This window comes from Lithobates pipiens, unplaced genomic scaffold (assembly GCF_037356315.1).
Source record: "Lithobates pipiens isolate NorthernLeopardFrog02 unplaced genomic scaffold, aLitPip1_a1.2 Scaffold_30, whole genome shotgun sequence".
NCBI lineage: Eukaryota > Metazoa > Chordata > Amphibia > Anura > Ranidae > Lithobates > Lithobates pipiens.
In genome coordinates, this window is record NW_027507791.1 from 56560281 (window position 1) to 56583180 (window position 22900).

The 22900-nt window shown below is 44.1% G+C and overlaps 1 protein-coding gene and 1 long non-coding RNA gene across 2 annotated transcripts in view; one reads left to right on the top strand and one right to left on the bottom strand.

The window, feature by feature from the left end:
- Nucleotides 1-2801, top strand: part of LOC143942864 (uncharacterized) — a 41060-nt gene extending 38259 nt beyond the window's left edge. The window contains exon 3 of the long non-coding RNA XR_013264852.1: nucleotides 2622-2801. This is a non-coding gene — a long non-coding RNA (uncharacterized LOC143942864). The remainder of the gene's footprint in view (nucleotides 1-2621) is intronic.
- Nucleotides 1891-21637, bottom strand: LOC143942861 (olfactory receptor-like protein OLF1). The gene is made up of 2 exons (XM_077464267.1): nucleotides 21548-21637; nucleotides 1891-3506 (listed from the first exon to the last, which is right to left on the bottom strand). Exons 1-2 carry the CDS (start codon nucleotides 21613-21615, stop codon nucleotides 2552-2554), a joined length of 1023 nt encoding a protein of 340 aa, XP_077320393.1. The 5' UTR covers nucleotides 21616-21637; the 3' UTR covers nucleotides 1891-2551.
- Nucleotides 21638-22900: the final 1263 nt, after the last annotated feature.

Genomic DNA, 22900 nt, shown 5'->3' on the forward strand with positions numbered 1-22900 from the left:
CAAAAATAAACAAAATGTACTCTTAAAGTTCCAGTCCAAAAAGTATCCTTCGCCCATGTTGTTTCCCCATTGGAATTGTAGGGTTTTCTCAGGAGACACGATAACCTTGAGGTAGATAATATCAAAACTCTTCACTGATTATTTACCTATTAGTACTTTCTTCTCCCACTGGCCACAGTTCAAGAACAGTCGAAGAACAGTAAAGTTGCCCTTTGTTTAGAAAGTTTGGAGACCCCTGAATTAGATGATTGTGTTGTCTCTGAGCTTGTATTTCAGCCATGGGAGTAGATGCCAACCCTGTCTGAACAAAGATGGGTCTGTTCTTCAGGAAAGAAACATAAAAAGAAGAACTGAAGCACCACACCACCATTTAATAGTCAAGTTTCAATTTTATTCCAGTAAAAAAAAAAAAACATGGCGGTGGTTTTCCTGCCTAGATACAATAATTAACTATATATTGTCTGTTTCCATAATGTGCTATTCTGCTAAAGCTCTGATAATTTTAATTGTGCTACTAATAATAATGCTAGCTATAATGAAATGAAACACAACGCTCAAAGAAGCAAAGTTTCTTTTTATTTACAAGGAAAGAAAAATGCTGATTCATAAAGAACTAGAGATACAGAGAACATAAAAAAAACTGAGATAATATGTTTTGTACTGTAAGTCCATCCTCAAAATTCTGGCTGGGCTCAAAGAAAAAGAGATAAAGGCAGAAAATGACCTGACGTTTTATACCGCACACGAGCAACACCCACTTCGATACCCTCACTTGTCTCCTGTATAGTTCTGTCCAACGAGCAAAAATCAGTAAAACTTTAGTACTTATGTTGCTATCCTCGATGTCCTCAAGCTGATTGCTTGCCAGACTGCAGGCAATTACTATGGCCCAGGTCAACATTTCAGCACTAGCTTGACCTTTGATCTTCTAGTTGAAAGAAAGGTGATCAGGCACTCCCATATTCACCCCCCCAGGAGGTCTAAGGGGATGTTCCTTGACCCCCACACATCAAAGTAAGATAAGAGGGTTTTTTGCGAGAATGTCCTTCGAGAGATGAATCTCCATTTGCAACCCCCTGTTACAAACACCTTGTATAATCATTGTCTATTGGTATTCCAAGATGACCTCCAGTAGTGACCAAATGGCTTGCATATAACCAGACAGTAATAGTCCAGAAATGTCTAATATTAAAACACGTTCTGCCCTCCAACATCCAGTAAGGGCCAAAGGAACAAATGTTCCTTTGACTCTTACTCAAATAAAATTGTATCTGGACTACTAAACAATGGTGTGGTGTGACCCCCTGTTACAAACACCTTGTATAATCATTTTCTACTGATATTCCAAGATGACCTCCAGTAGTGACCAAATGGCTTGCATATAACCAGACAGTAATAGTCCAGAAATATCTCATATTAAAACGCATTCTGCCCTCCAACATCCAGTACGGGCCAAAGGAACAAATGTTCCTTTGGCTCTTACCCAAATAAAATTGCATCTGGACTACTAAACAATGGTGTGGCGCTACAATGCTTCACCTGTTTTATACTACAAACCAAAGAATCTCTGGAGATACTTTGGGGTATGGAAGCTGTCTGGATGATAATCAGATCATATACACCAACATTTCTACCATACTAGTGAAAAGAGACACCAAGTGGACAACCTCATGAGTCCAGCACTCTTTTCACGTTCACAAATTCTGGAAAGAAAAGCAGATGAAGGCATTGTAAAGCCGCGTACACACGATCAAACAATCTGGTGGAAAAGTCCGGCGGACTCAAGTCCACGCGGCCCCCCCCACCCCAAAGCACCTTGTCCCCATGTTGATGAGGACAAGGCTCACGGATTCCGATAAGCCCCCCACCCGCAGACCCCAACAACCAACGACCAGGGTTGTCGGGAAGAGGCCCTTGTCCTCATCAACATGGGGACAAGGTGCTTTGGGGTGGGGGGGCCGCGCGGTCCCCCTTCCCCAATGCAACCCCCCATGTTGAGGGCATGCGGCCTTGTACGGCTCAGGAGGGGGGGGCGTTCGCTCTTCCCCACCCCCTTTCCTGGCTGGCCCGGTAGCGTGCTCGGATAAGGGTCTGATATGGACCTAGAGGGGGACCCCCACGTCGTTTTTTCTGTGTAGGGATTCCCCTTTAAGTCCATACCAGGTGACGGGGGCCAGCGACGCCTCCTTCTCTGGACCCAGCTACCTGGAGCCATGCTCAAAATACTTTCCTCCATGTGTGTGGGTGAGTGCGTTCATTTCAAAAGTACGGCAGATAGTCCACTGCAAAAGTACCGTGTGTGGGCAGGTAGCTCGTTTGGAAAGTCCGGCGGACAGTCCGGCGGTTTTTTCGGCAGACTAAGTCCGCCGGATAGTCTGATACGTGTGTACGCGGCATTAGGGGAAGAGATGGGATTTCTGTAGGAAGCAATTACTACCTGGAAGTATTATATTACGCATTACTTAGCTTGTGTAGACATGAGATAAAAAAATTAAAAATAATTTGACAGGTCCACATTTATATTGTGTCACATGGCACCACATTGATCATTTTATGTATAACTCTTCATGGCCAGTCTCCTTTTCAAAGTCCCTTTTACATCTTTGTTCCTTATGCTATAGATGATTGGATTCAACATTGGTGTCACCACGGTATAAAGCATGGAAATTGCTCGATCACGATCTGGGGAGTAGCTGGACCGAGGCCGTAAGTACATAAAAGCAATTGTACCATAGTAGAGGGAAACCACAGCCAGATGCGAGCCACAGGTGGAGAAGGCCTTATACCGTCCCTTGTTGGAGCGAATCTTTAGGATGGTGGAGATGATGTGGACATATGAGATAAGTGTCAGCAGAAATGAACAAAGAGCAATGATCCCACCGGAGATGTATACAGCAACTTCGTTGAACAAGGTGTCCCTGCAGGAGAGCCGGAAGAGTGGAGGCATCTCGCAGAAGAAGTGATTGACCAGCTTGGATTTGCAGTATGGAAGCTGGAAGGTAAAGACTGCATGGATCACAGAGTTCAGGAAGCTCACGGTCCATGAGAAAGCAGCCAGAGAAATGCATATCCGCTTGTGCATGATAATTTGGTATCGTAAAGGGTTGCAGATGGCCACGTATCGATCGTAAGCCATGACAGCTAAAATGATGCACTCAGTCGCTCCGAGAGCCAGGGAAAAATACATCTGCGAGGCACATCCTAGGAAGGAAATACTTTTGTCCTCAGATAAAGTATTTACAAGTATTTTAGGCACAATGGTGGAGGAGAAGCAAATGTCAATGAATGAAAGGTTGGTGAGAAAGAAGTACATCGGAGTGTGCAGCTGGCTGTCAATCCTTACAATTACAATGAGGAGAACATTTCCTGACAATGTGATGGTGTAAATGATTAGGAATATTAGGAAGTATATGACTTGAAGGTATGGGGTGCTTGAGAGGCCAAGAAGGATGAAGGAGCTTGTGTAAGTTTGGTTATAAGGTTCCATCACCAGCTTTAAAATGTACCTGTGAAGTGCAAAAGATGCAACTGAAAACTGATTAGTCTGTTAAAAGATTTGTAATTCTTTTGAGCCACCTCCATTCTCTTGGCTACACTTCTTTCCACTGCTGGAATGAATTTACAGGAGGCTAATATAAAGGCAGACTGGACAGGATAAAAATGAAGTGGTTTAGGCAAGACAATTTTGCCACTAGCAAAATCTTGTAACTGTGGAAAGTCCCAATTTCAATGGAGTTACTTGGGTTAAATGTGTTTGAAAAAAAAATCCACTTTGTTTAATTTTGAATGTGTTTATTTTTTTTTGGGAGGTGAGTGATATTGGGGTAGTTTAGTATATTTAATTTAATATATTTAATTTAATGTTCTTGTTGGGTTTTTTCATATTCATTTGTGTATGTAATCATGGTTGGAATGACGTTGCTTTATTTTATTATCTGTTTTTTCTTTCTACAAAAAAATGTAATATAATGACGGTCTATTTTTTGCCACAAGAACAGGTCCCAGATAGATTACATTCCAAGTGGATTCGGGCAGGTTGTTCTAATGCCACCCGTGAAAAAAGATTTGCTCCAATGCACAAATGTCTGCATGGATTCAGTGAAGGAAGGAATGGCGCCAATGACATGGCACTTCATGGCAAAGAACTCTCTGAAGATCTGAAAAAAAGAATTGTTGCTCTTCATAAAGATGGCCTAGACTATAAGAAGGTTGCCCAGACCCTGAAACTGAGTTGCAGCACGGTGGCCAAGGCCATGCAACGGTTTAACAGGACAGGTTCCACTTAGAACAGGCCTCGCCATGGTAGCCCAAAGAAGTTGAGGGCACGTGTTCAGTGTCATATCCGGAGGTTAGTGCTGAGTGTTGCCAGCATTGCTGCAAAGGTTGAAGGGTAGGGGGGTCATTGCGCCTATCCTGTCCAGTCAGTGCAATGACGTCACAGGCAATGTAACGCAATGACGACACGCGCATCCGGCGCGACATGAACAGCGTGAGATGATGATAACAAAGGTTAGGGTTAGGGGGTGTGATGATGCCCGTGATGCTGGAGAGCAAGCGGAATACAGAATTCCAGTAGCTAGCTAGTAAGATTTTTACATGTCCAAAACATATGGAGTAAGTTACCCACCTCTCCAAAGTTCCTCCAGCATAGCGGGGAACCATCCTTACTGAACTTGGCAAGTCTATATGGGGAAGATACCATCTAAGGGCTATCTTTTGTGACAATTCCCAATGGTTAACGCATTTTGAGGCTCTATATAGCCACCTGAAAGCTTCCTTCCACTGTGAAACGGTAAAAGTTGTCTTAAGGTCAGCTTCCCATTTTTGATAAGGGGGCGATTTGACAAATTCCATTTTTTGTTGCAATAGGTTATAAAATAAAGAGATACCTTTACAAGGTGCAGGGACAGTGTTATAGAACTGCCAAGCCTCCCTTGGAACATGAATGGTGGGTGATTAAATAGACCTGCAAAAGTGGTTATATTTGTATTTATCTGAGGATGGTAAATTGAAATGAAGTTGGAGAACATCAAATGGGATAAGGGAGTTCCCATCATACAAGTCAGTTATAAGTTGTATACCTTTTTCCTGCCAGCTTATGAGTGAGAGATTGGGAATGGCCTGTTGGAGGGTCGATAAGGGTATTGGAATGGCAGTTAACCTATCAGATGGAAGAGAGAGCTTCTGAAGAGCATTTGCCTATACTTTGAACAACCGCATAGTTACATAGTTACATAGTAGGTGAGGTTGAGAAAAGACACAAGTCCATCAAGTCCAACCTATGTGTGTGATTATATTTCAGTATTACATTGTATATCCCTGTATGTTGTGGTTGCTCAGGTGCTTATCTAATAGTTTTTTGAAACTATTGATTCCCCCTGCTAAGACCACCGTCTGTGGAAGGGAATTCCACATCCTTGCTGCTCTTACAATAAAGAACCCTCTAGGTAGTTTAAGGTTAAACCTCTTTCTCCTAATTTTAATGAGTGGCCACGTGTCTTGTTAAACTCCCTTCTGCAAAAAAGTTTTATCCCTATTGTGGGGTCACCACATTGGGCGCCTCTGCCAACTGAACTACCTATGGGCTCTTTTTGCACTGAGTCTTTCTACTACTTCATTCACCCACCTGAGAACCACCCAAGATCACCAAGGATGGGAATACCCAAGGAATAGAGAGCGACCACACTGACCCTGTGCGGAGACAGGTTTTCTCCACCCACGCTCTGGGAAGGCCACATGTCCCCGTATAGTTGGGTGACTACAGCCAGTTGTCAGTCCATTTTGATCTTTTTTGCTTTTATTGTGGACTCACTGCATTAATCTACTACACTATAAGTGCTCTTATGCCTCCCTCTCTTTTCTTTTTCAGTGGAAAATCTAAGCTTTACCGGAAACTCCTGGCCAAGTCCTCAGGATCCTATGGTCCACAATCTACCACCACACCCCAAACCTTAAAGGAGCCAGGAGAGGGATTCTGTGGGGGACAGTGCCAGAAATCAAGTTTATGTCCTTTAAATTTAGGGCATCAAGTCTCCACCCTGGGCACACAGGAGAATGCTGCAGAGGGCACCGCCATGTCATTACACCATGTCATTGGGATCCTGCCATCACCGGAGGAAGAACACAGGACATGGTGCACATAGACATCACAAGGTGGACATGAAGGGAGGACATGGGAGATCACCAAATATGGCCAAAGACTCCTGGGAAAAGGGCATTGGTTTGGTCCACTCTGCTGTTGTTAGATGACAGAAACCCTCTACTGACTTTCACCCATGACTAAGTGGCATAGTTACCCCTTGTACTCAAAGTTTATATCTTTGAAATTAATATTGCTAGACTCAAAAGCACTGCGTTTTTTATTCTTTTAAGCCAAACCAGTGTTTCACTGTAACAATGTTTTTCTCTTTATGGACCTAGAATTTTGCTTTAAATGTGTTTTTTAAACCCTTCGAATAAAATTCCCCAAATATCCCCCAGTCACATGACTGTATTGGGAACTTTCTCTTCCTCTCGGTGGAGATACTAGTGTCACGTTCCCAAGACTTACAGGAATCCTGTGTTTCTCTTTTTAGATATTGAGCTAGCCTAATATATGAAGGGGAAAACCGCTTTCCTGTCCCATCCTCCTCTACATGATATGAAGAGAATGCAGGATGCAAGTAATTAAGTCTGAAAAAATAGAAAAATCTGCGCTTAGTAAAAACTAATAAAAACTAATAAAAAATCAGCAGCTGAACACCATAACCAGGATACTGGGCACAAAGAAATCAAAAGAAATAAAGTCCAGCGCTTGGCCACTAAATGTGAATGTGGCCTAACAAATATAAATATAAACCAAAAAAACTGTGAAGTCAAATACACAAATATTATGAAAAAATCTTAATGAAAAATACTTCTGAAAACTAAGGCTCGGTTCACACAGGAGGCGGCACGACACGGCACGACTTGCAGCGCCGCGACCTGCCGAGACCTCAGCGGCGACTTGCAAAATGACTTCTGTATAGAAGTCAATGCAAGTCGCCCGAAGTCATGCCAAAAGTAGTACAGGAACCTTTTTTCTAAGTCAGAGCGACTTGAGTCGCTCCTCTTAGAACGGTTCCGTAGTACAGAACGGGGGCGACTTGTCAGGTCGCGGCGCGGCAAGTCGTGCCGCGTCGTGCTGCCTCCTGTGTGAACCGAGCCTTAGTGTCCAATGAAATCAAAAACAAACTGTGAATTCAAATAACCATATATAAATTAATGCAGCAAAATAACATAAATAATGTCCCGTGTGAATATGAAGCAAAAGTAGCTGAAACTTGTTTATTCAAACAAAATACTTGACCATGTGGACCCTTCACCTCTAAACACCACTAATGCCGCGTACACACGATCAAACAATCGGCTGGAAAAGTCCGGCAAACTCAAGTACTCCGGACAATCCCCCCGTGTGTAGCCTCCGGCGGACTTTTTTTTACAGGGTTCCCCTTAATACCCTGTGTTGTGTAGGTTTGTTGTGTTAAGTAGAATCTGTTTGTAATTTTGAACTGGTACATTTTGAACCACTTAACAACCACCCATTGCCGATTAACGGCTTCAGGGCGGTTGTTTAACTCTGAGAGGCCGTTAATTAACGGCCTCCCAGAATTCTGCTCTCGCACGCCCCCCCTGGGGCGCACACACGAGATCATCCGTGACCGCCGGGTCCAGTGGACCCGGCGCATCACGGATCTCGGTAAACAGCCGCTCGTCACGGCCGTTTACCACGTGATCGCTCCGTCAAATGACGGAGTGATCACTTGTAAACAAACCGGCGTCATGTTATGACGCCGGTTCCTCCCTCCCCCTCTCTGTACCGATCGGTACAGCGGAGGGGAAAAAGATCGGTGTTAGCAGCGCTGTGGGCTGCATCTGCAGTGCCCACATCGCTGCTCACCGAATTTAACCCCTCAATTCCCTGCAAATACTCTGCAATACTCTGCAATACCAGCCATTACTCTGCAGTACCTGCCATTACTCTGCAGTACCCTGCCATTACTCTGCAGTACCCCCCATTACTCTGCAATACCCTGCCATTACTCTGCAGTACCCCACATTACTCTGCAATACCCTGCCATTACTCTGCAGTAACACCCATTACTCTGCAATACCCTGCCATTACTCTGCAGTACCCCCCATTACTCTGCAATACCCTGCCATTACTCTGCAGTACCCTGCCATTACTCTGCAGTACCCCCAATACTCTTCAGTACCCTGCCATTACTCTGCAGTACCCCCCAATACTCTGCAGTACCCTGCCATTACTCTGCAGTACCCTGCCATTACTCTGCAGTACCCCCAATACTCTGAAATACCCCCCAATACTCTGCAATACCCCCAATACTCGGCAATACCCGCCAATACTCTGCAATACCCGCCAATACTCTGCAATACCCGCCAATACTCTGCAATACCCCGCCAATACCCGCCAATACCTGCCAATCCCCCGCCAATACTCTGCAATACCCTGCCATAATTTGCCATACCCAGCCATACTTGGAGATACCCTGCAATACCCAGCCATACTCGGAGATACCCAGCCATACTCGGTGATACCCTACAATACCCAGCCATAGACGCCCCCCCACCCCTCACCGCCCTCCGGTGCTTCTACCAACTCGCCAATACGATCAAAGCCAGAATCTTTATTTTTTTATTTTTATTTCAGGCTTCCCAGCCTAGAGGTGAGATGTGGGGTCATATTGACCCCCAGATTTCACTGTAAAGAGGACCTGTCATCCCATATACCTATTACAAGGGATGTTTACATTTCTTGTAACAGGAATAAAAGTGATGAAAAATGTATTTTTGGGGAAAAAAATTTCAAACTAAAATAAATAAAGTAAAATGAACAATAAAAATATATTTTTTTTTAAAGCGCCCCTGTCCCCATGTGCTCGCATGCAGAAGCGAACGCATACGTAAGCCCCGCCCACATATGAAAACGGTGTTCAAACCACACATGTGAGGTATCGCCGTGAACGTTAGAGCGAAAGCAATAATTCTAGCCCTAGACCTCCTCTGTAACTCAAAACATGTAACCAGTAAAAAAAATTTAATGCGTCGCCTATGGGGATTTTTAAGTAGCGACGTTTGGCACCATTCCACGGGCTTGTGCAATTTTGAAGAGTGACATGTTCGATATCTATTTACTCAGCATAACTTCATCTTTCACATTATGCAAAAATTGGGCTAACTTTACTATTCTTTGTTTTTTTTTTTTAAGCACAAAACAGTTTTTTCCCCCAAAAAAATGCATTCGACCACCATTGTATTCTCCAGGGCATCCTGCCTGTGGCCAATCATGGCTCTCCTCGCTGCTGGCGCTGTGATTGGCCAAGCATGCGGGGTCACAGTGCATGCTTGGCCAATCATGAGCCAGCAATGCACTGCGATGGTGCAGTGCATTGTGGGCCGTGAGCGCTACACGAATTTGGCGCGAACGGCCCATAACGTTCGGTATTCACCGAACGTGCGAACAGCGGATGTTCGAGTCGAACACGAAGCTCATCCCTACTTGTGCATCATTTTTAGAAGAGGCTTCCTTCTGGGAGGACAGCCATGCAGACCAATTTGATGCAGTGTGCGGTGTATGGTCTGAGCACTGACAGGCTGACCACCCCCACCCCTTCAACCTCTGCAGCAATGCTGGCAGCACTCATAAGTCTATTTCCCAAAGACAACCTCTGCATATGACGCTGAGCAGGTGCACTCAACTTCTTTGGTCGACCGTGGCGAGGCTTGTTCGGAGTGGAACCTGTCCTGTTAAACCGCTGTATGGTCTTGGCCACCGTGCTGCAACTCAGTTTTAGGGTCTTGGCAATCTTCTTATAGCCTAGGCCATCTTTATGTAGAGCAACAATTCTTGTTTTCAGATCCTCAGAGAGTTCTTTGCCATGAAGTGCCATGTTGAACTTCCAGTGACCAGTATGAGAGAGTGAGAGCGATAACACCAAATGTAACACACCTGCTCCCTATTCACACCTGAGACCTTGTAACACTAACGAGTCACATGACACCGGGGAGGAAAAATGGCTAATTGGGCCCAATTTAGAAATTTTCATTTAGGTGTGTATTTACTTTTGTTGCCAGTGTTTTAGACATTAATGGCTGTGTGTTGAGTTATTTTGAGGGGACAGCAAATTTACACTGTTATACAAGCTGTACACTCACTACTTTACATTGTAGACAAGTGTCATTTCTTCAGTGTTGTCACATGAAAAGATAGAATAAAATATTTACAAAAATGTGAGGGGCGTACTGTCATTGCTGAATTATTAGTTATTGCTGAATGAACAACCTCATAGCAAAAATATAATAATTTCTCTAAAATGAAAGTAGAACTTAGGCAAAACTTTATTTTTCTAATTTTCAGTAGAGTAAGGCTGGATTCACACCTATGGATTTTTAGTGCTTTTAGCATTTTGCAGATTTGCACTACAGCCCATTTATCATGGTTTCCTATAGAACACGCTAGTCTGTAGTGCAAATCTACAAAATGCAAAAAGCACTAAAAATGCATAGGTGTGAATCCAGCCTAAGGGAGGATTATAACCCCCGTCAGTTTATTTTTTTGCCATCTGTGTCCCATTGCGGAGATTTCCTTTCTTGTCCCATAAGCCAAACAGGAAGTGAGAGGAAATCCCTGCAAATTAAGGGAATTCCTTGGGGACTAGTCACCAGAACTGATGTCCCCATTGGAAGATTTCCCTTCTATTCCTTTTCTTTTCTGGGGACAACCCAAAATGTGTCATTTTCTTTGACTTTCACTTTCAATGATAATGGTAAACAGGACAAGCAGAGAGGGGGAATCTCCTCAACAGGGGGCACAGACAGCCATAATAACCGGCTTGGGTTCCAATTCCTCTCCAATCCAAAACTGAAAACAAAAAGTTTTTCCTTTAGTTATACTTTAAGCTCTTGCCAACCGCCGCACACAGATATACGTCGGCAGAATGACACAGGCAGGCAAACGGGCGTACCTGTACATCCCTTTAACCACTTTCAGACCGGACCATTTTGCTGGCTTAAGACCAGACCACTTTTTGCGATTCGGCACTGCGTCGCTTTAACTGACAATTGTGCCGTCGTGCGACGTGGCTCCCAAACAAAATTGACGTCCTTTTTCCCCCACAAATAGAGCTTTCTTTTGGTGGTATTTGATCCCCCCTGCGGTTTTTATTTTTTGCGCTGTAAACAAAAATAGAGCGACAATTTTGAAAAAAACGAATTATTTTTTACTTTTTGTTATAATAAATATCCCCCAAAAATATATATAAAAAACTGTTTTTTCCTTCAGTTTAGGCCGATACGTATTCTTCATATTCACATATTTTTGGTAAAAAAATTGCAATAAGCGATTATTGATTGGTTTGCGCAAAATTTATAGCGTTTAAAAAATAGGGAATAGTTTTATGGCATTTTTATTAATAATCTTTTTTTTACTAGTAATGGCGGCGATCAGCAATTTTTATTGTGACTGCGACATTATGGCGGACACATCGGACATTTTTGACACATTTTTGGGACCATTGTCATTTATACAGCAATCAGTGCTATACAAATGCACTGATTCCTGTGTAAATGACACTGGCAGTGAAGGGGTTAACCGGGGGGTGGCAGTGTAGGGGTTAAGTGTGTCCTAGGGGCGTGTTACTAACTGTGGGGGGCTGGGCTGTGTGTTAGTGAACATTGATCTCTGCTCCAATCACAGGGAGCAGAGATCAGTGTCACTTGTTGCTAGGCAGAACGGGGAGATACTGTTTACAACGGCATCTCCCCATTCAGCCTCCCTGTGAAACGATTGCGGGTATCCCCGCGGCGATCGAGTCCGCGGGACCCGCGACTGCACTCACGGGGGTCCCGACCGGCACGCACGCGATGGCAGGGCGGCAAATAGAAATAGACGTACCTGTACGCCAATATGCCTGCCCGTGCCATTCTGGTGACGTACATCGTTGTGCGCCGGACAGGAGCGTGCCCGCGTGTTCCCGGGAACTCGATGTTCTCTGGCGGCCCGCGATTGCGGTGTGGAGAGGCAGAATGGGGAGATGCCTTTGTAAACAAGGCATTTCCCTATTCTGCCTTGTGAAATGACAGGGATCCACTGCTCCCTGTGATAGGGAGCAGTGATCGCCACCATGTCACTGGTAGCCCACCCCCCTGTCCCCACAGTTAGAATCACTCCCTAGGACACACTTAACCCCTTGATTGTTTAACCCCTTCCCTGTCATTTACTGAGAAATCAGTGCATTTTTATAGCACTGATCGCTGTATAAATGACAATGGTCCCAAAATAGTGTCAAAAGTGTCCGATGTGTCCGCCATAATGTCGCAGTCACGATAATAATCGCAGATCGCCGCCATTACTAATTAAAAAAAAAATGCCATAAAACTATCCGCTATTTTGTAGACGCTATAACTTTTGCACAAATCAATCAATATACGCTTATTGCGATTTGTTTTACCAAAAATATGTAGAAGAATACATATCGTCCTAAACTGAGAAAAAAAAATTATATATTTTTTGGGGATATTTAAAGTTATTATATTAATATTAATTATATTATTATATATATTTTATAATTATATTAATACTTATTATGAGTAAAAAATATTTGCTTTTTTTTCAAAATTGACGCTCATTTTTGTTTATAGCGCAAAAAAATGAAAACCGCAGAAGTGATCAAATACCACGAAAAGAAAGCTCTGTTTGTGGGGAAAAAAGGACGTCAATTTTGTTTGGGTACAGCGTGGCACGACCGCGCAATTGTCAGCTAAAGCGCTGCAGTGCCGAATCAGAAAAAAAGCTCTGGTCAGGAAGGGGGTAAAATCTTCCGAGGGCTGAAGTGGTTAAAGGTAAACTCCTGGCAGAAGAAAAATTAGTAGATGTAATATGGGATACCTGTTGCCAGGGTCGTCATAATAGCATCACGAGCCCCTGGGCAAAGTAATGCTCTGGGGCCCCCACAATGGAGACAGCGCAGGTAAACGACTAGGTAGGAGGCAGACAAGTGGAGCTTCTCCTTTTGGGTGGAGCTCCACTTTAACTACATGAACAATCATTCTGTACAGCAAAGAAATAGTGGGAACATGTACATACATAAAGTAATAAAGCTGTCCTGTGCATATAATATACAGTGGTGTGAAAAAGTGTTTGCCCCCTTCCTCATTTCCTGTTCCTTTGCATGTTTGTCACACTTAAGTGTTTCAGAACATCAAACCAATTTAAACAATAGTCAAGGACAACACAAGTAAACACAAAATGCAATTTGTAAATGAAGGTGTTTATTATTAAAGGTGAAAAAAAATCCAAACCATCATGGCCCTGTGTGAAAAAGTGATTGCCCCCCTTGTTAAAACATACTATAACTGTGGTTGTCCACACCTGAGTTCAATTTCTCTAGCCACACCCAGGCCTGATTATTGCCACACCTGTTCACAATCAAGGCATCACTTAAATAGGAGCTGCTTGACACAGTAAGGTCCACCAGAAGATCCTTAAAAGCTACACATCATGCCGAGACCCAAAGAAATTCAGGAACAATTGAGAAAGAAAGTAATTGAGATCTATCAGTCTGGAAAGGGTTATAAAGCCATTTCCAAAGCTTTGGGAATCCAGCGAACCACAGTGAGAGCCATTATCCACAAATGGCGAAGACATGGAACAGTGGTGAACCTTCCCAGGAGTGGCCGGCCGCCCAAAATTACCCCAAGAGCGCAGCGACGACTCATCCAAGAGGTCACAAAAGACCCCACAACAACGTCCAAGGAACTGCAGGCCTCACTTGCCTCAGTTAAGGTCAGCGTTCATGCCTCCACCATCAGGAAAAGACTGGGCAAAAATGGCCTGCATGGCAGAGTTCCAAGGAGAAAACCACTGCTGAGCAAAAAGAACATCAAAGCTTGTCTCAATTTCTCCACAACACATCTTGATGATCCCCAAGACTTTTGGGACAACATTCTGTGGACCGATGAGACAAAAGTGGAACTCTTTGGAAGGTGTGTGTCCAAGTATATCTGGCGTAGAAGGAACACTGCATTTCATAAAAAGAACATTATACCAACAGTAAAATATGGTGGTGGTAGTGTGATGGTCTGGGGCTGTTTTGCTGCTTCAGGACCTGGAAGACTTGCCGTGATAAAAGGAACTATGAATTCTGCTGTCTACCAAGAGATCCTGAAGGAGAATGTCCGACCATCTGTTCGTGTACTCAAGCTGAAACGAACTTGGGTTCTGCAGCAGGACAATGATCCTAAACACACCAGCAAGTCCACCACCGAATGGCTGAAGAAAAACAAAATGAAGACTTTGGAGTGGCCTAGCCAAAGTCCTGACCTGAATCCTATTGAGATGTTGTGGTATGACCTTAAAAAGGCCGTTCATGCTCGAAAACCCTCTAATGTAACTGAATTAGGACAATTCTGCAAAGATGAGTGGGCCAAAATTCCTCCAGGACGCTGTAAAAGCCTCATTGCACGTTATCGCAAACGCTTGGTTGCAGTTGTTGCTGCTAAGGGTGGCCCAACCAGTTATTAGGTTTAGGGGGCAATCACTTTTTCACACAGGGCCATGATGGTTTGGATTTTTTTTCACCTTTAATAATAAACACCTTCATTTACAAATTGCATTTTGTGTTTACTTGTGTTGTCCTTGACTATTGTTTAAATTGGTTTGATGTTCCGAAACACTTAAGTGTGACAAACATGCAAAGGAACAGGAAATGAGGAAGGGGGCAAACACTTTTTCACACCACTGTATCTGCTAGATTGATGCTCAGGACAGTTGTAACAAGAACAGACATAGCCGCCAATGAAAATCACAAGGCACCATCCAGCCTGACCGGGCATCAGATACCCCCAACATTGTAACCCCTCTACATCTTATATACATCCAGAACTCCTAACTCCACCCAACCAATACACAAGGGTAGGGATTTCCCCCCTACCATTGTGATCCTGTTACCACCTCCACACCCTCTGGATTCTCAGCCCCAAATACCCCCCCCCAGCACTATGGCCCCTCTACACCTCAGATATCCCCCCCAGCACTCTGATCCCTCTCTGCGCCCTAGATATTCCCCCCAGCACTGTTACCATAACATACTCCTTGTATTGTGACCCCACTACATCCCTGATACCTCTAGCACTACAGCAACCCAAGATACCCCAAGCATTGCTACCCCATATACACCCCAGATTCCCCCCTCAGTATTGTTTCCCCCCATACACCCTTGTTACCCCCAGCACCATTATTCCATCCATGTAGTACCCCCTTTTCCAGTGGAGATACAGTGCATGTGAACTTTTGGCTATGTGCCCACCTCCAGCACTGGACTCACCTATACCAATCAAGCAGGCAGAAGGAGGGGCGGAGGAGGGAGCATCCCTCCGGGCATTCCAAGCCCTTCAGTGTAAACAGTGCTGGACAGCTGGGCTCACCATGACACCATCCACAATGCCACTTCCGCAGGTGGCAGTGGCAGCCTGTCCATTGTGGGCGCACGGGTGCCGCCCCTCCATCCATGCACCCAGCCCCTTTCAGGGTGCCAGTCGCAAGGATTCCTAAGGCGGGGCAGGAGGGGTGGTACTTTTTGAAGCACCTAATAGGCTTCAAAATAGGGTGGGCTCGGGGCGCAGAGAGTGTGGAGTGTGGAGGCAGGGCGTCAGACCTGTTTCCTGATTGGCCAAAGCACCAGGCCACCCTATTGGATGCCTGGCGCTTAGGAAGAGGAGCGGAGGAGACACACGATGGAGCAGAGGTCGCCGCCGCTCTGGTGCATTGGAGAGGAGCTGCTGTGGTAAGTCCCCTCTGTCAGAGCTGTGTGCGGGGGGGTTGATGGTGGTGCCAGGGTTTCGAGCCCCGGGAGTCGAGGGGTCTGTGGGCACAGTGGCCACATATGATGGACACAGTGACTGTGTTTGGTGGGAACAGTGGCTGCATATGCTGGGCACAGTGACTGTATTTGGTGGGCACAGTGGTTGTATTTGGTGGGCACAGTGGCTGCACATGATGGACACAGTGGCTATATTTGGTGGGCACAGTGGCTGCATATGATGGGCACAATGACTGTATTTGGTGGGCACAATGGCTGCACACGATGTGCACAGTGTGGCTGTATTTGGAGGGCACAGGGGCTGCACATGATTGGCACAGTGGCTGTATTTGGTGGGCACAGTGGCTGCATATGCTGAGCACAGTGGCTGCATATGATGGGCACAGTGCTGTATTTGGTGGGCACAGTGGCTGCACATGATGGCACAGGGGCTGCATTTGATGGCGAAGTGGCTGTATTTGATGGGCACAGTGGCTGCATTTGATGGCACAGTGGCTGCATTTGGCAGACGGACTCTCAGTGATGCCAATTCAGCAGTTCCCACTCCAGCTCCAATCCCATGGCCTCTGAGTCCCAAGCATTCAAGCATGCATGGGGCAGGGTCAGAGCATCTCTGATGCTCCAGCTCTCTCCCTCCCTGCTGGCTGTGAAATAGGTATTGTTCTGCACAGCACGGCGCACTGCTGCCAGCCTGCCTCCCCTGTGTATCCATCACTCTCAGTGCCATCATGGGGTCCCCAATTTCTGGGCAGCGTGGGCTCAAGGACCAGCTATTTTAGGGAAAGTGCAGGGTCCCCCCATTAGATCTAATGCCCAGGGTGAATATGCCAATTTGTGCCCCCCCCAAGATGCAGTCACGACTGGTGTTTTTTTCTTTTGGGGGGCAAAAAACAGCCACCCCCCGTTGCCCGGTCGGCGGCAACCCCCCCCCCCCTCCCTCCGGGAGGATGGTCGGGACATCAAAGCCCCACACTTTACCCATCTGGGAAGTGGGCAGACGGGCAATGTGTCCGGCTTTTCAAACACACCTGGGTGGATTCCGAGTGCAATGCTCTGCGCCATGAGCCAACCCTATTTTGAAGCCTAGTAGAGCCTCTGGCTCTAATCAGGTGCTTCAAAAAAACACTTCCCACCGCTGTAGTTCATTCACCCGGCATCCTGAAAGGAGTCGGACGCATGAATAGGGGGTGGCAGCAGTGATGGAAAGTTTAGGCGTTGCCCATGGGCCCTTAATGGACGGCCCGCCACTGCCGAGATGTATGGGCATTATGTGTCAACAAAATCCCCTCTCCCTCCCAAATTCTCCTCCCCCAATCCCCCAACCTAGCACAAATCCCCCCTCCTAGTACAAACCCCACCCCAAAAAAAAAATACTTCCCCTCTACCATTTTAATGTCATATCACAAACCCACCAAATCCCCCTTCCTACAGCACAAATCCTCTTCCCCATCCACCCCTCCCAACACAGATCCCCCCAAATCCCCCCTCCTAGCACATATCCTATTCTCCCACCCCCCACCTAACACAAATCTCCCCTCCTAGCACTTATCCTCTCCAGCCAACCCCCTCCCAACGCAAATCCCCCCATATCCCCCCTTCTAGCACATATCCTCTTCTCCCACCCCCCTCCTAAAACAAATCCCCCTCCTAGAATACATCCTGTCCCCCCCAAAATAATACCCCCTCCTAGCACATATCCTCTTCTCCCACCCCCAACACAAATCCCCCCAAGTCCCCCCTCTTAGCACATATCCTCTTCTCCCACCCCCCCAACACAAATCCTTCCAAATCCCCCCTCCTAGCACATATCCCCTTCTTCCACCCCCCAACACAAACCCCCCAAAATCACTACTCCTAATACACCTCCCTAAATGTGCCCTCCTTGAATAATTCTTAACTCCTTCCGCCCCCCAAATTCCCCTTCTCGACACAAATCCCTTCCCCCCAATCCTTGTGGTGTCCCCCCACCTCACATGATACCACAGTGCCCAGGCCAGCTGCTCCCTCCTGCCCACCCCTTGTCCCGGCCCTGGTCACTGGAAATGAAACCTGAATTACCTTCACATAGGAGTCATGTAAGTGCTAATTACATTTTTATGTTTTGAAATGGGTTGGAGAGTGAGGTTTTATTAGATTTTCTGCTTCTACTAGGCAACAAATAATTTATCCTTCCAGTTATTTAAATGTAGGGCTGAAACAACGAATCGATTAATCATCAACTAATCGATTATGAAATTAATCAATTACTATTTTCATAATTGATTAATCGGCCAGTAACATAATGGGGTTAAAGTTAATGAGTCTGATGATATTTACAAGATTGGGCTTTTAATAGTATATCTCTCCTCTAATAGTATATACATTATATCTCCTCTAATAGTATATACACTATATCTCCTCTAATAGTATATACACTATATATCCTCTAATAGTATATACACAATATCATTCCTCAAATAGTATATACAGTATATCTCCTCTAATAGTATATACATTATATCTCTCCTCTAATAGTACCGATATATACAGTATATCTCTCCTCTAATAGTATATAGAGTATATCTCCTCTACTAGTATATACAGTATATATCCCCTCTAATATATACAGTATATCTCTTCTGTCTGTTATTCTCAGAGTGGATTCGATATTTTGCTCCCTAACCATATAGTTGGTTATTTATATTTACCACTGAGAGATTTAAGAATAAATTGCCTTTTTTTATAACTTTACATATAAACCAGTTAACAACCGGCCCATAGCCGAATGACGGCTACAGGGCGGTTGCTTAACTCTGGGAGGCCGTCATATGACGTCCTCCCAGAATTCCGCTCTCACGCGCCCCCTGGGGCACACACTCAAGAGCATCCGTGACCGCCGGGTCCTGCATCACGGTAAATGGCCGCTCGTCGCAGCCATTTACCACGTGATCGCTCCATCATATGACGGAGTGATCACTTGTAAACAAACCGGCGTCATGTTATGACAACAGTTCCTCCCTCCCCTTTCTGTACCGATCGGTACAACAGAGGGTGACAGATCGGTGTCAGCAGCGCTGTGGGCTGGATCTGCAGTGCCCACAGTACTGCTCACCGAAAATTAACCCCTCAATTCCCTGCCAATACTCTGCAATACCCTGCCAATACCCTGCCAATACTCTGCAATGCCCTGCAATACTCTGCAATACCATGACAATACCCTGACAATACTCTGCTATACCCTGCAATACTCTGCAATACCCTGACAATACTCTGCAATGCCCTGCAATACTCTGCAATACCCTGACAATACTCTGCAATGCCCTGCAATACTGTGCAATGCCCTGCAATACTCTGAAATACCCTGAAAATAATCCGCCATACCCTGACAATACTCTGCGATGCCCTGCCAATACTCTGTAATACCCAGCGATTCCCTACCATTACACTGCAATACCCAGCAATACTCTGCAATAGCCTGCAATACCCTGCCAATACTCTGCCATAAATTGCCATACCCAGCAATACTCGGTGATACTCTGCAATACCCAGCCATACTCGGCCATGCTCAGCCATGCTCGGCCATGCTCAGCCATGCTCGGCTATACTCGGCCTCTGTATGTGGCCAGGCTGTGGAAGTCTCACACATGTGGTATCGCCGTACTCAGGAGGAGTAGGAGAATCTATTTTGGGGTGTCACTTTTGGTATGTACGTGTTATGTGTTAGAAATATTGTATAAATGGACAACTTTGTGTTAAAAAAAAAAAGCATTTTAACCACTTCATATGACGTCCTTGAATTTGTGCGGGATATCTGAATGATGGATGCAGCTACAGGCATCATTCAGACATCAGATTTTTCGGCCGGTGATTCCCTACACCATAAGAATGATCATTGCGGCTGTTCCACTGCTTGATCGTTCTTACAGGAGGCGAGAGGGGACCCCCCCCCTCCCGCCGCCCTCCGGTGCTTCTACCGACTGGCCAATACGATCAAAGCCAGAATTGTTTTTTTTATTTGTTTTATTTCAGGCTTCCCAGCCTAGAGGTGAGATGTGGGGTCTTATTGACCCCATATCTCACTGTAAAGAGGACCTGTCATGCCATATTCCTATGACAAGGCATATTTACATTCCTTGTAATAGGAATAAAAGTGATAAAAAAAATATTTTTGGTGAAAAAAGTGTCAAACTAAAATAAATAAAGTAAAATGAACAATAAAAAAATAAAATAAAATTTAAAGCACTCCTGTCCCCATGTGCGCGCATGCATACGTAAGTCCCGCCCACATATGAAAACGGTATTGCTGCAAATGTTAGAGCGAGAGCAATAATTCTAGCCCTAGACCTCCTCTGTAACTCAAAACATGTAACCAGTAAAAAAATGTAAAGCATCACCTATGGGGATTTTTAAGTAGCGACGTTTGGCGCCATTCCACGGGCATGTGCAATTTTGAAGAGTGACATGTTAGGTATCTATTTACTCGGCATAACTTCATCTTTCACATTTTGCAAAAACATTGGGCTAACTTTACTGTTTTGTTTTTTTTAAAGCACAAAATTGTTTTTTTTCCAAAAAAAACGCGTTCGAAAAAATTGCTGCGCAAATACCGTGCAAGATAAAAATTTGCAACAACCACCATTGTATTCTCTAGGGTCTTTGCTAAAAAAACATATATAATGTTTTGGGATTCGATGTAATTTTCTAGCAAATAAATGATGATTTTTACATGTAGGAGAGAAATGTCAGAATTGGCCTGGGTGCTCCAGAACGCCTGCAGTTGCTCCCTGCATGTTGGGCCTCTGTATGTGGCCACACTGTGTTAAAGTCCCACACATGTGGTATCGCTATATTCGGGAGTAATAGCAGAATGTGTTTCGGGGTGTAATTTGGGGCACGCATATGCTGTGTGTGAGAAATAACCTGATAATATGACAATTTTGTGAAAAAAAAAAAAAAGGAAAAAAAATCTTGATTTTGCAAAGAATTGTGGGAAAAAATGACAACTTCAAAAAACTCATCATGCCTCTTACTAAATAACTTGGAATGTCTTCTTTCCAAAAAGGGGTCATTTGGGGGGTATTTGTAATTTTTTCTGGCATTTTAGGGTCTCAAGAAATGAGATAGGCCGTCAGTACTTCAGGTGTGATCAATTTTCAGATATTGGCACCATAGCTTGTGGACTCTATGACTTTCACAAAGACCAAATAATATCCACCAATTTTTACTTATTTTTACCAAAGATATGTAGTAGTATAAATTTTGGGCAAAATTTATGAAGAAAAATTACTAATCTGCTAAATTTTATACAGAAACAAAGAAAAATTCTTTTTTTTACTGAATTTTCGGTCTTTTTTCTTTTATAGCACAAAAAAATAAAAAACTCAGCGGTGATTAAATGCCACCAAAAGAAAGCTCTATTTGTGTGAAAAAAAAGAAAAAAATTTCATATAGGTCCAGTGTTGCATGACTGAGTAATTGTCATTCAAAATGTGAGAGCACCGAAAGCTGAAAATTGGTCTGGTTATTAAGGGTCTTTAAGTGCCCAGTGGTCAAGTGGTTAAACGATTAATCGAAAAAATAATTGGCCAACTAATTGATCATGAAAATAATCGTTAGTTGCAGCCCTATTTAAATGCAAGGCTTCTTTTCCCAAGATACATTACAATATCAATTTAAAACCAAAATATGACATTCAGTATGTCCTAACTTACATATAAGCTCTCACTTCATAGCCTCCATATTCTTTTGATGGCTGTCGCCTCCACATGGGCATAATCATCACAGTCCTCCCATATAGATGGGTTCAGTGCTGAACAAATATGAAGGTAACTTTGCACTTTTTATAGGATTTCAATTGAAGTATGTTGACTAGGTAGAGATTTCGGAGGTCATCTTTTCTCCCAGTACAATTAGAGATCCCTGTCGCTCCAATGATATCTCTAATTGGAGTCCCTGCAGTATTCCAAACACTTATTGTAAATGATCTATCATGAGCAAACACTTAGGTACAACCAAAGAACATTTTTCTGTATATGATTAAAAAAACAAAACAGTAAATATAGGGAAAATAATTAAATTTTGAGTGCAGTTTAAAGTAATCAAAAAGTCAAATATATGTACACCCAATAACATCTAGGATTTATCATGTTAAGGTGTAAGTAAACCCCCCTTATCATTTTCAGCCAAGGAAGCTGACATCTTTGCCTCTGTTTAATCTACAACCACAACCACTACAACTGTTTAACCTACAAGCACAGAAGCCGCATATGGTGAGCACAGAGGCTGCATATGATGGGCATACAGGTTGCATATGATGGGCACAATGGCTGCATATGATGGGCACAGTGGCTGCATGTGATGGGCACAGAAGCCGCATATAGTGAGCACAGAGGCTGTATATGATGGGCATAAAGGTTGCATATGATGGGCACAGTGGCTGCATATGATGGGCATAGTGGCTTCATATGGTGGGCACAGTGGCTGCATTTTATGGGCACAATGGCTGCAAATGATGGCATAGTGAGGCTGCAATTGATGTTTTTTTTTAGTGTTTTACAGAATTTTTTAGTTTGTTTGCGCCCCCCCAAAAATTTTGAGCACCAGTCGCCACTGTCTACCACTGCCATGATGCTGCACATGTGATCAGTTATAACACCAGCCATTGGATGGTTTGACAGTTTGGTTGAGAGCACAGCCAATGGGAGTGTGCCAGAAATGAAATTGTTTTATAGAAGGGTTTACTTCCACTTTAATATTATTTAATTTTCGATTATTTTTGATTTTCAACTTTCTATTTTTGATTTATTTTACAATACATATGATGGTAAAGGATGTCAATATAGTCAATCATAATTAAATGTTTAAAGTATATACATAAAACTTACATACAACTTTTAACATTCATATAGGTTACACAGAAAAAAAAGTTATGAAAACAAACTGGCGTTCTTCTTCCTTTCAATGGCCACAAGTATTAGCAAGAATGGAAATGATCAAACTATGTGAACGCATCTATCATACACTTATGACACTGTGCATATTTTCAATAAAAAAATGGATTTACT